Source organism: Diuraphis noxia, unplaced genomic scaffold (genome assembly GCF_037042655.1).
Source record: "Diuraphis noxia isolate RWA-SAM2 unplaced genomic scaffold, SU_Dnox_SAM2 contig0003, whole genome shotgun sequence".
NCBI lineage: Eukaryota > Metazoa > Arthropoda > Insecta > Hemiptera > Aphididae > Diuraphis > Diuraphis noxia.
In genome coordinates this window covers 65717924-65737894 of record NW_028301713.1, presented here as the reverse complement: position 1 = coordinate 65737894, position 19971 = coordinate 65717924, and the positions used below count along the sequence as shown (strand labels likewise).

The 19971-nt window shown below is 32.5% G+C and overlaps 2 protein-coding genes across 2 annotated transcripts in view; one reads left to right on the top strand and one right to left on the bottom strand.

Moving 5' to 3' along the window:
• LOC107165696 (uncharacterized) overlaps nt 1-19971 on the bottom strand; it is a 209850-nt gene that overhangs the window by 139664 nt on the left and 50215 nt on the right. Inside the window, exon 2 of the mRNA XM_015514053.2 lies at nt 13118-13199. The gene's annotated coding sequence lies outside the window, so the exon portion shown is untranslated. The remainder of the gene's footprint in view (nt 1-13117; nt 13200-19971) is intronic.
• LOC107165697 (facilitated trehalose transporter Tret1-like) lies at nt 1625-18957 on the top strand. The gene is made up of 2 exons (XM_015514054.2): nt 1625-2236; nt 16442-18957. The coding sequence occupies exons 1-2, from the start codon at nt 2179-2181 to the stop codon at nt 17824-17826; spliced, it is 1443 nt and encodes a 480-aa protein (XP_015369540.2). The 5' UTR covers nt 1625-2178; the 3' UTR covers nt 17827-18957.

Below are 19971 nucleotides of genomic sequence, written 5' to 3'. Positions count from 1 at the left end.
CCAAACATGGATGTACTTACTATATTTTAATGATCGTTGTAATGTTACATTAAAACGGAATTAATGGGCGTGATTAATTTATCGCACGTTAAACATTTTAACAATGTTTCACTAAAAATGTTACACCGATAATCTTGTGTAGACATAGTTATTACAACGTGATCCAGTGTATTATTCACAAATGTCTTTTTACCTACATTCTATTATATGTTATATGTATCTATTAATATGTTATAAGTTGAATATAGACATCTATTAACTTCAATTTGTTTATTTTAAAAGTTAGGTAAAACAATCGTTAATCAAATCACGTAGGTAGTGGCATAGGTATTAAATTAGTCGTAACGCATCTAATGCCATTATCCGATATCCATAAAAAAAAAAATTTTAAAAATGTAATATAAATAGAAATGTTAATTAAAAAGTTATTTGTATGTGTGTATTTCAAACGAACTTTCAATTATTTAAGCTAAACTATTTCTCTTTGAAATCTATTCGGAGATGCACGTTCTTTTTTCAACGTTTCTGCTATTGCTGTAGTCTTCTCTCCAGCCAGACGTGAATATAATTTTAATTTGTCATCGCTTTCACGAGAACACACTTTGATACAAGCGTTCACGTCGCCGAATAACTTGAAAATTAAAAGAAAAATATAAAGCGTGAATATAATTGTAATATATTTTGAGAAAACGTCTGGACTTGCAATTCGTTATTATTACAATATAATATCAACCACCCAATAATAATATTTTAAAAAAATCGTAAGTTACCATCGAACTTTTGATGGTGCCACTAAGTGGATAATAATTATATACGCACACATTTCCAATATTTACCGTATTTTTAGTATTTGTATACAAGTATGGTTGTTAAGTATTATATATTCCTACCATACATCACGAGAACAAACACAATTACTGCAGATTTTGATTAAAATGATGTGTATATATTTACTGAGCCAGAAATAATGGAAAGGTTACGTCAACATTTACGATCCCAACATGCAAGTTTCGGTTCAAACGTATGAAATCCTCGATTCTAAGCTAAAAAGAAAATGATTTTAGAAAGAAACACAGATAATGTTTATCTACAAACCATAATAATTGTATTTGTATATGAATATAAAAAAGAAAAAATACGATTCTACCGGATGTGTTTGGAAAATTACAGATCAATCGAGAATTATGTTCAGGTCGGTTTTACACTTTTCATCGGTTACGTACGATAAAAACTCTTAAGTCACATACTATATAATATTATGCCTATACTGATTGTACTGACTTTTGGCAACTCCGTTGACCGTTCTCGCCTGCGCTCAAATAAAAATCTCGAATCAATCGAATCGTATTATAGATTACAGCTCATAGATGTACCATATATATAATATATATATAGGTAACTGGGGTATCTAGCTACGACCGACCAAACGAGCTGTTCTCGGTAATATAAACGTCACATGAAAATGTTAAAATAATCATCGGCTCCGATGGCACCGCCACCACCGCCGCCGCCGTTTGACCGCGCCCATCGCCTCCGCCGTAGCCGTTATGATATTATCATCGTCGTATAAAATGAATACGTGCAATGTATAGCCGTCACCCCGCCGCGACGAGCACCGACATGATCAATACGTGTAACGACGTGCCATTACAATAAAATATTATAATAAACGACTATGAAACAATTACAACAGTACACCACCCGTGTATAGTATCATAGCGACATCACAATATGTAGGTATCATCGTGTGCTCATCGGTACATCACTACATACGCACGTACGTACCGTCGCATCACGTCCGCGCGCGCATACACACACGACACGCACACAGACTCAAACTCGAGCGCGCCTGCTCGTCTATATACACGTGACACGGGCGCGTCGGCGGCAATCGCTTTTCAGTCCGTCTTCGAGAAGTGTCGCGCGTCCGTCCGTCCGTCCGTCCGAAATCCGCGTCGTCCACTTCGAACGCGTCCGCTGCCGAGAATCGCGCGTCGATCTCCTGTCGTTGGACAATCGTTGCGACCGAACCCGTAAGCATTGGCGTCGTCCCGAACATGTGACGCGGCTGCCGCCGAAGCGGACGGTGCCGCACCATCGCCGCCGCAGCAACCGCCACCGGCCCGAACGTGCCGCACAGCACCGCGCCCGCAGCCGTCCTCGCCCCGGCTGGCCACTATGATCGGCAGATTCTTCAACAAGCCCGTCGGCCGGCAGTACGTGGCCGCTTTCGTCGGTGAGTATATATATACTGGTTGAAAACCGACCAGGCGACTCTTTGACCGAGTCCGCGAGAACCCATTACCGGGTCACGTATGGTAATATATCCTCGGTTACCACAGCAATGTGAAGTCACGGACGTCAAATCACTTTATTAGAAATTTAATAACAGCTTTTGATGAGTTCAGTGTCGAAGCTGGAGGTAAGCCAAATTGGGACCGGGCCTTAAAAACGCTCAACTGTTCCGTCGTAAAACTTGAACAAATCGAGATTAACGAAGTGTTTAAATCCTTTAACGCAGACGTGTATTGATTTTTATCTGTTGTGCCCATACTGCTGTGTGAGTTGCTGTATATTTAAATTGAATTTCAAAATGTAATTTTTATTGAAAAAATATTTCCAGTTACATTTTATAGTGTAGGTATATCACAATTAAAAGTGGTTTAATATTGGGTATACGTATAATTTTGAGAGTTGTGATATATACGAGTAACAAGTAAAAATGTTATCCTAAAAAGTTAGTGTCAGCTTCAGTCTGACCTACCTGGTGCTAGAGTCCTGACGCCGTCGCAATATATAATATATAGTTCATTGGTCGTATTGCGATTTATGAAACGTGATAATATTTATTCTACCATAAATTACAGCGTGTTTTATATTATTAAATAATATAATTATTATTAAATTTATATTATTTTAAAACTAGGTAAATCAAAACCCACACACGTGTTATTATATTAGTAGGTTAAAATGCGCCACATTGAATGCTTACATACACGATGCCCAAAGAGGTAGCCAGGGGAGTTTGTGTACCGTTTCTCTAGGTATTGCCTTTTCTTTCTAATAAATGTATTATTTATGTCATTTATAAAACTGTAAAAACTTAATTTAATTTAAACTTAACCCCTTTTCATGATCCTGGCTACGCGTATGTTGACGTCGTTGGGTCGGTACTAGTACCATTAATATAACGTGTCTTTTCGGCAAACAAAATTATATAATTCGCACAGTCGTCGCCGTCGCTTCTAACCGGTCAGCGCGAGTTGAACTTCCGTTTTCCGGTCTGCCATCACTAAAATCTCCACGAATCGTTATCGTCGTTTACTCGGCCGCTCGGAGTAGACGTTTTTATTCCCGCCACTGATTATACTTTATCGGTCACCACGATACCACACGTGACCCCGTTTCTGTCAACGATCTATATACATGGCGTATAATTCGCGTTTATTTATTATTCACCTATACCCACCTTATTTGCACTTGTTTCAAATTCACGAATCCCATTTTTCACTTTGCAGCGGGTCACGCGAAACCAACCACGTCTCCTCAGTCTCGGTCGATATCTTCCCCTCCACACCCCCCTATCATTACTCCGTAACGCGAACAAGTATAGATAATGATTCGGTTGTATCGGCTTCCTAAAAAATGCAATCTGGTCAATCATACCCTTCTTATACTACGTAGGTTCGTAGGTATTTATATACCCATTGCACATATCGTGTATACAACGAGTACACGATTTAGGCGTTACTCGACTGTGCACGTACAGTAATAACTAACGAAACTTTGCGCATAATTAAATAACCCATTTAGATCTAACGCAAAGTTCGTGTGTGGATTTAATTCGAAAGTTGTCACTTTAATCACACGCAGCACATATTATTATAATGTACGCGCATCGCGTGCAGCGGACTCCTTGACTTGGGGAGGGGGGGCTTCAATAAAATACGAACACGGCGATGTCTACCCCTAAGAATATAGAATAATATATATACATAAACTACGAATATCTTTACAAGGGGACTTGTGTCTTTCAAGTCGCGCATCGTTCCGTATCAGCTATGACTGGTGGTCCTATACTGTAACGCATTGAGAATTGTATGATATCTCAACGTACCTACCTACAATACTATAAGAGTACGAATAATTCTGCAGTTTTGCATTTTCTAATTAATTATTTGTTATATCTATCATGTTATTATTATTTTAATGTTTTAATCATAAATATGGTATTAAAGATATTTTTGGTAAAATGTTTATACATTTATTATCTAAAAGCGTGATAATTTATACGAAAATAATTAATATTAGTGTAGCTCGCATAATATTATACATATTATACGTCTTAATTTTATACAAAACACAATTTTAATTATGAACATAAAAGATAAAAGATCTAATATATATATTAGGGATTAATAATACAATAATAACGAGATTAAAAGCTTAGGTATTTACGTTAACGTTTTAATTTTAAGTGGAACAATAATTCTTATTTTACGTGAAATATTTTTTTGTTTTATTATAATATACTAGTATCTAAGGGTTAGCTGATTTCTAAAGTATAGGTTACGCGGAATTCACAAGAATTATTATTGTAACTTCCTATATACTTGAATTTTATTTATTAAATATTTAATTGTTGGCAATAACAGTTCTAGCGTTCGTAATAATTTATCTTCCATTTATCATAATTGAAACTAACACTTTTTGACTTCATGATTTCTTTTCTTCAATCGCTATTATTGTATTACGTTTATGCCGTTTATATCGTATTAAGCCGATCTGTTCATTACATTTTATTATTTTAATTATTTTAATATGTTGTCTGTGCTGAGACCATACTGATCAGTTAGGTTCATTCGGAAAAACAATATTAGTATAATTTTAATATTTACATATTTATGCAACACTGATTTCTTGTAAAAATATGGTTTGCATAATTATACCACTTATTTAAGAAATGACGTATCTTCAAGAAAGGTAATTCAGAAAAAAATAATTAAAAAAACTGTTTTTTCACTACCATTAATATGTATATAATTTATTAGTGTATCCAACCCTAAAACATAATTAAGTAAAATTAAAATTAAAAATAGGACAAATTATTAAATAAGCAATATTATAGAAATATGGATGAATGGTAGTTAAATATTATTTAACTTTCTTTTGGTGTTAGATAAGAATATAAGACTATTATAATTTGTGGAGATAATTTTTAAAACAAAATTACAAATGATAATACTAATACAATTAAAACACAAATACAGCATTATAACAACAACTGATTCGTAGTCGAATCGATGACCAAGTTATTAAATTTAAATTCTAAGAATTAAAAAAATTAATTTAAGTAATAAAAAGCAATTCCTATCTAACCTTGAACAATAGCCATTACAATGAATCAATCAGTCTAGTTAAATGTTCCGATATTTAAATAGTAGCTCAAAACATTTTCCATAATTTAATTACTTTATAAAATTGTGAGTCGGGCCGAGTGAAAAACTTAATAATACGATATTACATCGACCAAAGATATAATAAAGGCATTATATATCAAACATATTTTCATTAAATTGATCGTGTGAATAATCTTATCGGAATAAGATTATTTACATTATAAAAAAAACATTTAATCTAAATAACTTAGGTCAAAGTATGTTTTTAATAACATTTTTAAGAATTTTAAGTTTAACTTATTATTTCTCATGAAATATAATATTTCAAAATATTTCAAAAACGATAATGCGTGGAAAAAATGTTTTTGAGATTCCTAGGATTGATGTATTTGTTTGTTCTGATAGTTTTTATTCAGTTATACCTGAAATAAATACCACTTACTGGCACGTAAATAGGTATATTTTTATAGTTAATGCAGCTGCGTGCCACTATAGTCACTACCCACTAAATTGTTTGTCATATACCTTATAATCAGGCCTATATGTATATTTAAAACATATCATATCTAAACCAAAACTAAAAAAAAAATGTTATATTTTTTGTATTTTACAGAATATACTCTGTACCTATACTTTTTATTTCACTAAAATACTTATAATTCAAAATTAGTTTTACATTAACAATATGTAATTAGTATATGAAGTAAAGGACAATTGGTTTGAAGAGTTTAACCACGAAAAAAATTTCAAAACTTCAATTTGTACTTATTCCGTATAAGTTCTTAATACAATATTATTATTACTAAAAATTTTAATTATGCTATTTTAAAATTAAACTGAGTGATTGTGTATCGTTTTGTGAAATCTTTTGTAATAATTATTCTCAACATCGTATACTGTCGATAATTGTTTATGTAATTGTGAAAATCTGCAGCATTTATTATGCATATCATTGTTGAACACCTGTAATAAGTCTCAAGGTGATTGCTTAAATCGCTAGGCACTTGTAATAACGAATGATGTTTAACGATTCGGACTGATTTCAGATTCAAATGTCGCAGTATTTGCATGTAGTTGTTTTAATACTAGATCATTCTACTTACTAGTGATTAAGATTGTAATAATTTGATGCACTCAAATTCAATTTCAAATAACGGAATACCTATATGTGTGGGAGTAGAGTGAATAGTGGAAGTCTGTGAGCGATGATATTATGTCAACGTGTTGGTATTATAATATAGCAATGTGTCATGTATTAACCACTAGGATGTCCGCAGAAATATAAAGCTGGATGATGGGGGAAAAGTCAAGAATATAATACATCAATACAGCAAGCCATATACAGGTCATTTTTTTACAAATTATAATAAAATTAATAAAAACTTTTATGGCAGTATGTTAATTTTTAGTCTGTTAGCTTTCATGTTCGAATCGTCTCTAAGACAATAATAATAATCATTATACAGTGCATCATAGGTACTAAGGTACAACATACGTCCCACTATATTACCTGAGCTATTTAGTATTTTATAACCTAGTCGAAAATCGATACTAGAAATAAGTAGGTACTATATATGCTAAAATAACCTATATGAAGAATTATAGTAAATATTTAAATTATTAATCAATATACTAACGTAGGTATACCAAGTAAACGATATTAATGTATACAATTAAAATAACTATAGTTAAAAATTATATTTCATACAGTTAATCTATACACTGTATTATTCATTTTTAATATTAGATATGAAAAGAAAAACTTTTATCGATGTCTAACTGAAAATATTGATAAAATATTTGAATTTTAAATGCATGCATGAAGAATAACCATGTTTATGTATCATTAATATTTTTTAACTTCCGTTAATGAAATTAATATAGAACCTTGGATTCAATCTTCAAGATTTTTTATCAAAAGAAAAAGTTTATATAGAGAATAGTTAAAAAATACAAAAATGCAAAATTTGGTAAATTTATCAAGGTTATAACTAGATCAAAAAGTCAAAATATTGTATAAAGTGAAAATTTCAAGAGTTTGTGGTTATTAGTTTTTGAGTTACACAAAAATATTAAACCGATTTTTTCAAAAATTAATTTTGCTTCGATGTTTTTTTTTAAGCTTTCTAAAACCAGCAATAACAACTAGATTCACTTTTCTATTAGAAAATATGTTGATGTCAAAAATTGGAGCAGTTTTATTACCTACCCCAAATGTTGATGACAGACTGACTAAAACCACACACACATAATTGAAAATGCAATATATTTATTCGCTACTCTCAGAATTTAAAATAATTGAATCACTCATTATTTAATTCACCTAATTTAATACTTTCAATTGGCTCTGGAGCCCCCACAACCCTAAATTTGTATATTACAAATTATAATATTAAATCAAATATAAATATATAGTATAATTTTTACGTGCGTGTTTGATGTGAGAGTATGTTTGATGTTCGTCGGTGTATACAGTGCGTATTATGTACCTATTGTACCTAAGGGCTGTTATGGTGGGCCTGGCTTCCTATTTTCGGGGCCAGGTACATAAAATATAATGAGAATACGTATTACAAATAAAAATAACACACCGCAAATAACTGAAAAGAAAAATACCTCGATTCGTGATGATATTATAATGATATTCAATTTCTCTTGGCTTATTTTATATGGCCACAAAATGTTTCCCATTGGAAAATACGCTTGCGAAAAAAAAAAGGCTCGCTAAATTTCGACATTGTTTTTCTTGGTAGATCGTTTATTTATAGACAGTATTTCAACGTACAGTACACGGGTTTCCGCGAATAGCATTGGTCTGTTTCTAAAACACCGCAGGACTGGTCGATAATAAGATGTCTCAATTTTATAATAATATAATAATAATGAATAATGATGTAACGTTTGGAATATTTTTATTTTAATAATGTTATGCGATTATGTGAGTAGGACATTTAAAATATTACAAATATATTACTCGAGTCAGGGCCCGATCGGCACGTGATAGGTACTCGTGTATAAAATAATATTATGCACGTAATTTACAGCCAACGCTGAGGGAGACTATTATTATATGTACCTTTTGTCAAAATAGTAAACACCACGTAATAGCTAGCAGGCAAACGCGGTTTGTTCTCGGTGCAAAATGAACGTGAGTGTCGACCGTACACCATACACCTCGTCTACAATCGCACAGATTCGCCAAATTCCATATAATAATATTATATCCGACCCATGCAGAAGTGAATAATATCAAAAGCTATAACGCCCGTCGTAAATCAAATTTTTTTTTCTAATCTCTCTCCCGCTCTGCGGGCGCTCACACACATATACATATATATATTATTACCTCGCTCTCTCGCTCTCTCACTCTCGACAACACACGCTCGCAAACCCCTTTTACGTCCAGGGTCGTGAAAAACATCGGCTGGCCCGGTCATATAATATATATATATATATCCTGGCGCGTATATGTAGCCATGTATAGGGAAATTCCATTAACCCGTTACAAGTTAATGGCTGGTGCGGTTACAAAAGCATCCCTTCGTTTTCTAAACTGTTCAAAACACATGGCGCCCACCGTATAATATATTTATATGTATAGCGGAAAAACGCTTATTTAAACACAATGCACTGTCAAATGATCATTTGCACACTCTTTGCAGCATATCCGTCGCGTGTCATCGTCCGAAGCTCTTATCACGTTTATTCACATGTCAGTTCCACTATTCGCATAGCAGTATTCCGGTCTATATATTTTATGGTTGTATGACTATTATTTTTTTCGCCTTCGCACATCAAATGAATGTAAATGTGTGGGTGTGTGTATGTGTGTGTAATACACTTAATGATAAGAAGTATATATATATATAATATATATGCTGTTTTTCTTACCACCCTAGCCCCTTTTTTCTTTTCTAATAGCTTTATTCAGGTTTTGACTGCGCATACAAATTCGGTAAAAACGGAGGTTGGCTTTGCAAAAATGAAAAATTGTGTATACATATATATATATGGATTAGTGTATATACGTTCGTGTATAGGTATATCAGGTATATATATATATATATATATATATATATATATATATTATAATACTATATACATAATATGTAAATAAATATTTGTTGGCGAGTGGATTTTCGTACCCAAGGCACAGCGGTTTTTTAACACCGGATGTGAGAAATGGACGAAATAATCAAAAAGTTCCAGAAAAGTTAATATTGCTTGGTTTTAGTCTCACAGGTAAATTCGACAAACCCTCCGTTGACTCGTAAATCTTCTACTGTAAGACTTCTGAAGCAAAAAAAGCGTCATGTTTTCTGTCCTCTATACACGAAGCAATTGTTCTTTATGTAAAAACACGAAACGAGATTGTTAACAAGTTTTTGTACACGCTGACCTTTTGCCCACATTTAATCATCGAATATTATATCATAGTCGTTTAAATTTATAAAAAAGTAATAGTTAATGCGATAAGGTTAAAATATTAACTATTGTATGTAAACAATTAAAGCGTTTATTTAAAAATGTTTAAATTCGTTTACAACCTAAATAATAAATAATACGTCACATTATTCACACATTTATTTGTAATATGATTAAATTAATATAATTAGTTCTAATGCATAAGTAATTAGAGGAATGTGTAATGTCCAATTTTACCGAGTTATGAATTAATAATTTTTTTCACAACGGAAAGCAGTTTCATATTGTTATTTATTAAGTAATCTACCTACATATTTTATATAATTGCTATTGATAGTTTTGATTAATCGATTGTTTTTATGAAAATTCTCCCCACCACCACCAGAAAAGTTATCATAATACGCCACTGATATAATTTTATGTGTGAAAACGTTATAATATATATAGGAAGCCCTATAATATATCGTTTATATTTTTATTAACTTTTATATTTATTACTTTTTATACAAGTGCCATTTATAGTCATAAATATTAAACTATTGTTTTAGTTGCATAATTAATTTCAATGTTTTGATTATTACAAAAACATAAATCTTTTTTATACTTCCTTTGATATTTATAATTTAAAATATTCATATTATGATATGACACTTTAAAAATCATCTAGATGCATAATAATTTATGTTTACTGTACTACCTATTCATTGCGGTTATATATGTATATATATTTTGAACATGCTGAAAGACATTAACACAGTAACTCGAATAATATTAATAAAAACTGTCATCATTATAACAAACCTACATGTCATATTATTATTTCGTAATTAAGTTTTCATTGAATGCTTACAGTAATCTACAAATTTTGGCTCTTGACCAATTGTTGTTATTTTTAATATTATGGCCTCATAGATCAACATTTAAAAAATCCATAATCGTACACAGATAATTTTTAATGTTGTATTCAAAATTCTTAACTTCTTTTATTCATTTTTATATTATTGTGTACAAAAGTACCTAGTTAATTAATTGTATAGAAATAAGAGCAATGTTCAACCACAACAGCACTACCTACATGCGCTGTTCAACAGGAAAACTTTTACTTAACGTTTGTGCGCCATTTCAACCTTGTAATTAAAAGTACATTAAATTTCTCGTGTATATGAACGCTGTACATCAGTGATGTACCTATATCATAAACGTAAAAAGGTTTGAATTTTACATCCATTCCATCAGATTTATATTCATATTATAGATTCCACGTATATAATCCGTCTAACTTTTTAGTCTTTCGATATCACAGAGGAAACGCCTAAAACGCGTGTTTATCACAAGAAATTAATTTAGTCCATTGTTAAGTTTACAGATGTATGATAACGAATATGACCGCGTGGTTGATAATTATAATGAAAAAAATACAAAATCTATAAATAGCAACAAAATATAGTTTTGAAATTTAATTTTTCATAATTATTGCACTAGAAAAACTTGTTTAAAATTTTCGAATTTAACTAAAATCTACTTACTTATGTAAAAGAAATTTCGTATTTTATTACTTTTATTTCATGTAAAACATACATAATTATATAATTCTTCAGTCACACAAAATAAATTCATATTAGCTAAATTGTATACAATTTAATCATAGTGAGATTTAAAAAAGTATCATAAATGGACAATTCTTCTACTTAAGTCTACAGAATGTATAATACAATACAAAAAATAGTTAATAAACATTAAAAAATTTGAAAATTAAAAACTCTTATTTTGTTGAAAAAATATCAAATTGTATAGTATCTACATATTATGTAATTTTATTTATTTCTTTACTTTTTACATTTTGATTGGATTTAATTATTTTTATAAAATAATAATTTAGTAGCATTCATTTTGGCATTATCCTTGAATACAATTTAGACGTCAACTGTAATCATCATATTATATGGCTTTAAATTTAAATGAAATATGTTTACAGAAGTATCTTATTAAAAACCCCTAAAGAGATTTATATTTTATACGGTTGTACCTTGCAACAAATCCATATTATGTTATCAATCTAAATTAATTTTATTTATGCTAGGTATAATATACTATAGTATAGTATACTACGTAACAATAGGTACCTAAACAAATATCGCATGCATAATATTCATATTATATTATTTTATTTTATGTATTATTTCCCTTATTTTTTTACTTTACTTTTGCATAGATTTTAATTAATACAATAATACCTTCCAATTGTTATTATAATAACTACTGTTCTGTTAAATGAAAATCGGGATGTTATTCTTCACTTTATATAGAATTCAGAGCTTGTTAATGCATTTTTCAATTTTTCAATTTTTCAATTTTTCAATTTTATAATATTTATTAAATTTGTATTCCCTTGTGATACAAATTTGAACTCATTATTTGTAAACGATAAACATTTTAACACACCCATTATCGTGAAAGTATAATAATAATATATTTATATAGTATAACAGTATAAGTTCAGGTAGACATGCAGTTACTGTCATAGAAAACGGCTGAATTTATTCTTCTTTCAATTAGTTAGATACATATTAATATATTATACTGTGAATACGAATTATTTGATTTAATTATAATATGTTAACAACATGAATAGTTAATTTAAATTCATTATTAACTGTTTTATTTATTATTAAAATGTAATTATAGTTACATACTAGTAAATTTATTTCTACTCAGTATAGAAAATGAAAACATTTGTTATACAGTATATGTTTTAATAATTAACGAATAAATATATATAAACGCTATCAATCATAAAATGTATTCAAAATTAAAAAAAAAAATTATTTATTTCTAACAATTCAGTATAGATATTTTTGTATACTAGGTATGAATGAAAATATAAATAATGTATGGTGGATACCTATCATACCTTTTAATTAGGTTCTTCAAATGGTTTTCTCAATGGAAAATTTTAATGAGTAATTTTTTCTATCAACATTTTAATTAAGTTCATATTCTTGAAATATTTAGGGTTACCAACTTTTATCATAAACTTGCGTACCTACCGTTATACTTACATTAATAAATATATAACTTTTGTTATCTAGTCTAATCCTAACAAATAATTATACAAAGTAGTAGACTCCTCAGTCATATTTTTTTTAGCTTCATTATGAATTTCTTCTTTCTCAAATTATTTTGATCATTATTATAAGATTAAATAGAAAAAAATAGAATTATATAATTAAAAAAAAAATTTTTACATACATTATTCTACAATTGAGTTTTACTTTTATTTTAAAAATTCTTACCAATAAATGATTCAATTACTGCTTTATGTTGAACACTTGACGTGTGAAGTTTTGGATTTTAAGTCTTCTACGTAATCTGAAACTGAAATAATAGTACAAAAATAAATAAATAGTTTAACGAAATATTTTTAGATTAGTATACCTATTATATATATACTTTATAGTTTATATATATATATATATACATGGTGATGGTACAGTAAATCAAACATCAGTTATTCAGTTATTATAAATGTATGCAAGTTGATACACTATTTATTAGTTAAACTAACACTAAATCAACTTAAACAATTTTTTTATCCAAAACATAGAGCCGTCCGAAATCCCTAAACTCTTTAATGACATTATACTTAAGAATTTCTGTGATCATAAAATTATATACACCGATGGATCAAAATCCGATATCAAAACAGGACTAGCTATAATTACAGATGAAGAAACCTTTAAGTTCTATTCACTTGAGATTAATTCTATTTTCACCATCAAGGCACTAGCGATCCTGAAAGCCATAGAACTAACTGAAAAAAATTGGAAAAATACTAAGTCCTTCTTAATAGCCAGCGATTCCCTTATCTCTATCCTAGCCATACAAAACCAAGGGACATCAAATGAAATAATAAAAAACATACAAGAAAGAGCCTCTTCCCTTGCCCCCCGTTCGGTGACCTTCATGTGGATTTCTGTCCACAAGAACGTAACAGGAAATGAAAAAGCTGATATAGCAGCTAAAGAAGCCACCACCAACATCAATATTCCCAAAATAGACCTTTCGTATCTCAAGGACACTTCCCGAATCGCCTTAAAAAGTAGCAAAAAGATCCACCAACGACTCTGGGACCAGGAACTGAACAACAAACTATACCAAATAAAACCTTTTCTGTCACCTAACCCGAATCCCCCCTCAAGTACGATAAGACAACAAGTGATATGGACACGGATGAAAATTGGACACACTAACATCACTCACGCACACTGAATGAGCAGAGAGCCGAGACCAAACTGCGAACTCTGCAACAACGCCCCGATTTCCACAGCACACCTACTCCTAGAGTGCCCTAATCTAACAGAACAAAAAAAAATTTTCCACACCTAACATTCAGAGATATTTTAATTATAGACAATTTTAACTATTTAATAACATTCCTTAAAATAACCAATCTATATAATAGAATCTAAATAATTATATATTATTGTTACTTATATCATTATCACCATATACTTGTAATATTCTTGTATTTCCTTTATTTAAATATTAAGATGACTGCAAATAACTTGTAAACATGTTTTGTTCCCGGCTAATGACTTTAATGTTGAAGCCGTATCAATAAATAAATAAAATAAAAAATTTAAAAAATCATAATTAGAGTTTATTTAGATTTTTGTTTAAAATTTAAAGAAATATTCTATGGCGATGAATACTTTGTCAACCAAACTGCTTTTTTAAAAGAGAACTATTGTTTTTATCGTAATTTAATAGAGGTTAGGTCGGAAGAACTAAATCGGAATTTCAATATTTTTTTCTGAGTTTAAAAAATTAAGTTTACATTTTATATAGATAAGATTCCATGATAGTAGGCTTAGAAGATTTATGGTTGTAGTTTTTATTATAGTGCCTAATAAATATTAATTTATTAAAAATCTATAATTTATAAGAATTATCCTACTTAAATAATTATTATTTATTAGATTTATTTTATAATTACATATGTTGTATATTCTACGTAAACCCATTATTAATTCTTAAAGAGTAATGACAATTATCTTCATTATTCAGTATATATACTCAGAAACAACACGCTCAAATGTTGATTTAGATGCATCAAAATTTCGAAATAAAAAATTATTAGAACTCTAAAAGAATGCATAACTAGTAACTAACTAATAGTTTACAATATTGAAATAATAATTTAAATAAATGGATTATCAATTATAACATCATATATAACAATAAAGTGGGTAAAAATGTTTGGTGGATCACTAAATTTACACTCTGGATATTATGTAATAATATACTTAGCTGTATCTAAAATATTTTCCGCAAAATCTGATAAACGTTTGACAATGCATCAATGCACTAGTCCATCATGCATGCATAAGAATGTAAAGCTTAAATTTTAAACATTTAAATACTATTCATATACAAAATATTAGTTTACGTCGACATAAATATAAATAGTTCAGTTGAATACGCATACACCTCACATTCGATTTATGTCGGCTATAATACATAGAGTTATCCGCCCTTCCGTCCACACGTAAATGTTTGAGAATTATCTTTTATTGAAACGCACGCGGTTTTTTCTTTCTTTTTTTTTTTGTTGTTGTTGATACATCAGAGCAGGAGCGGATCAGACTTCAAAAGATGATAAGATCTATGTGAAACTCAAACAGGTAGAAATGGCGCTTTTACTTTGTAAAACTCATCCGAAATCCTCCAAAGCTTTATGAAAAGTTGGCTATTATATTATTTTCGAGCTGCTTTTTCGGACCGCGGCCTAAGAGAATAAAGTTGAAGTGCGGTCGTATAATATGATATATGATATAATATAAAACTCCAATCTCGCGGTAGTTCTTTGATGTTGATGTGTACTATTGAATCGGGTCGACAACGTTGTGCGAAAGTCGTTCGGTCGTGATATTATATAATAATAATATTATCTGTACCTACTGCCTGCCGATGTACCTATCCAATCTCTACTATTATAGATTTAATTTATATCGTTTTGAAATATTTAGACTTGAAAAAAAAAAAATTCTTGAACATATATGCGCCCCACGTTTTTGTCAGAATATAATCAATGTTCATCAATATTCGACAATATTTAAACATTACCAATTATATTAAAAGCAATACATATATATCGCTTCATAAATTGCTAAGCTAAATATTATATTGTGTCTTGGTGTGGCATGAACATACGCTCAACTGCGGAAACACCTATGAATGGTACGTATCGGCTGGTGTTGCTAGCTCCCGGATGGGTGACCTCGCGTGTTTTTAGCAACAAATCCCTGTCACACATATACCAACCGTACTCAATACTCTCTCTCTAACAGTTAAAAAAACCCATATTAAAAATAACCACTGGATGCCGCGGATTAATTTATAAAAATAACGCATAAATTCGCACGTTTTTAAACCTCAGATTGTCGTTTCTCTATTTTTATGTTCCTAATCAATAAAATGCACATACCGCACGGTTACTATTTGGTGAAATAATTTCGTTAGCTCTACCTAGCTGATCATCATGCGTATCTATTTAAATGATTTATATATATATTTGACAAATTATTTTTTTATCGATATGTTGGTTTATTTTTCAGCGTCGCTATCGGTAATGATGGCTGGCACGTCGTTGGGCTGGCCGTCGCCGGTGCTGGCCAAGCTGGCCAACGGTGGGCTGACGATGGCCGCCACCAACGAACAACAGTCGTGGATGATCGCCATGCTGGAGCTGGGCAACCTGCTGTCGCCTATACCGTTCGGGGTGCTCGTGGACATGGTGGGCCGAAAACCGTGTTTGTTGCTCACGGGGCCCCTGTACATCATCAGCTGGCTGATGGTGTTGTTCAGCGACACGATCGGCGTGCTGTACTGGGTGCGGCTGCTACAAGGCGCGTGCATCGGCATCATCACCACGGTGGCGCCAATCTACATTGGTGAGATTGCCGGCGATGGTATCCGCGGCGCGCTCAGCACGTTCTTCAACGGCATGCTTAACGCCGGCATACTGTACGTGTACTGCGTCGGGCCGCTAGTGTCGTACGATGCTCTCACGTACTATTCGTTGCTGGTGCCGTGCGCATTCCTGGGAACGTGCCTGTGGATACCAGAATCGCCGTACTACTACGTGCTCCGGGACGACGACAAGAAAGCGCACGAATCCGTGGCGTGGCTGCACGGTGACGCGGAACCGGACGTGGTGGTCCGTGAGCTGATGCGCATCAAGGCTGAGGCCAGGGACGATCTCCGAGACAAGGGGTCGATGCGTGACCTTTTCGGGTCCCAGTGCAGCCGGAAGGCGTTCCTGATCGTCCAGATCGTGGCCGCGGCCGACGTGCTGTCCGGCATGACCACCGTGCTGGCGTATGCATCTTCCACATTCGCTCACGCCGATACGGACAAGACGCTGTCACCGGACCAATTCACCATGTTGCTGGGCGTGTTGATATTCTGTACCACGTTCGTCACCGGTTACTTGGTGGACAAGCTGGGCCGCCGGCCTCTGCTGTTGTTCTCGTGTTTCGGTTGCGGTGCGTTTGAGCTGGTCACGGGGCTGTACTACTACAAGCGGTGGGTCGGGTTCGAGGCGCTGGGTGCCTGGATACCGTTCACGGCCATCGGATCGTTCGCCGTCATCTACAGCATAGGGCTCGGGCCGCTGTTGCCCACGCTCCAGGGCGAGATGTTCCCGTCCAACGTCCGTGGCCTGGCCAGCGCTATCACGTCCGTCACGCTCACTGTCATATCGTTCGTCGGCCTCAAGATGTACCAGGTCATCACCGACCAGTGGGGCATACACGTCAACTACTTCATATACGGCACCGGGTGCCTGGGGTCGTTCCTGTTGATCTATCAGTTCCTGCCCGAGACAAAGGGCAAGACGTTCGCGCAGATCCAGAACGACATCATGAAAACCATCGACGACCGGCCGACACGCAGCAAAAATCGTCGAAAGCCCGTCAACGCCAACACAACGGGCGTCTAAATCTGCAACGTACCTGTGGCCACGCGTCATCTCGCTGTACAAACAATGATAGTGCCGATAAAATGATAATAATATATAAACGAATCGATATAGTATTATAATGTGATGTTTTCGTTTCGTGTTTTTTTATTCTTTCAATTCTTTTAACATTTTATTTTTGTATAGTATTAAATTATTTATACGTTTATATATTAGTATTATTTATTGTTTATACACTTAGGTACGACGCATGTATATATATATATTTATATTATTATATATCGTTGCACTCGGCGATGGAAAAAAAGCCATTCCGCGCATTATTATTATTATGTAATACTTGTATGTAAATAATAATAATAATACGCACATGAAACAACCCCTGCAGACGTTCGTATACAAAGGTACGACGACCCTGGCGGGACGACGGAGAGGGTTGGTGAGATTTCACGGCGCTGACGTTCGGTAGCAGGTTTTCCTACATTTGACGTTTTGAACTCGAATCTTGTACCTTCTACCATATCCACCAAAACCGTGGTGATCAATAAGACACGTCGCATTACAATGAGACCGAAAAATGGCAGAAGGGCGCGTACCGCCACTTCCATACTTTTCGTTCACGTTTGATTGACAGTTATCCTCTATTATATACACGTGATCGCAGACACACGCGCTCGCTCACACATCACACCATATACACGCATAATAATAATGATATATAAACGGCATATATTTGGGTCCCGAAGAGGGATAAAGTTGCGGAAATTGCGTTAAGCTTCGTTTTGCGCCGAAAACAACGTGCACTGGAGACCCTAATCAATCATAAATAATTTTAGTGACATGTTCGGTGAAGGAGACTGTGTTCCGCCCATCGCCGCACGAAAACCGATCGAAAACAATTTCCATACGTCAAAACCGCCCGAACAATGTTAATTTATGTATATTTTCATATACCGAATGTTGAAATAACATACTATACCAAACATCGTTGTACCATAACATATTATTATTATTTTATTATATTATATGTACATTTTTTATGTATAACACGTTGTAGTAGCTAGGTAATTCTTGTATTTTACGTCTGTATATACATTCTATGATGACACGAGATAATAGTAAATAAAATTATATATAGAAATGATAACTGAACGATGTCATGTTTTATTTCACATAATGTTGATCATTATTGACATTATTTATGAATTATCATATGTTTATATATACTATTGAAATTGAAAGTAGGTACCGGAAAGTTAATACGACGGACAGCGAAAAGTTAATTAAGTGCCTATATTATACTTACTATCTATATGCCCATATTATCATTCATAAACAACCCAGAGCCATATCGTTCCATGCTATAATGATGTTATGGCGTTTTGCAATACGATAGTCTTTATAGTTTAAATTAAATATTAGATTACTTTAGCATGCGTGGATTACAAACTTTCGTAAAATTCGGAACAAAAGTTTTGAAAATAAGGTTTATTCGTGATTATAAATTAATACTTATTTCTTAAAATAACCATGACAGTTTGATAAACATCATTGAATAATAATACCAAGCTTCATAATAAATTAAAACATTTTCGTGAGCAAATAAACGATAAACTAACTTTTAATTTACTTAATTTTAGTTGTACCTATATTATCTATCTACCTGTCTATATATAGGTATATAATTTTTTTTAAAGTAATAGGTGCGTCGTGGTTAATGCAAACATATATAGCACTATAATACCATAACGTCGACTGCGAGCAGATGATAATTACTGCGATATTTATAATGAAATAAAAAAACCACCGTCGTTCGCCATGTTTAATATCTTTCAATTTTTCGTCAGCCGTTCTTGATCTGGTCCCGCGGCGTATTACAATTTACAATTAAAACGTTTAAAACGCTCCTTGACGAAAAACGTTTTCGGCCGTCGGTTGTGTAACGCCTAGCGCGTTATACCATCATCATCGTCATTATTCATTAACAATATCAATTATAAGCGATGATAATTTTTTTATCGATAAAAACAACAATCATAATAATCACCATCGGCCGAAAGCGCGTATTTTTTATACCGTCCGACATAATATTAATATGATTTTCAAAGTACATATTTTGATAATATCGTATATATGGTACCACTGCATGTCAAAGATCACCGGCGG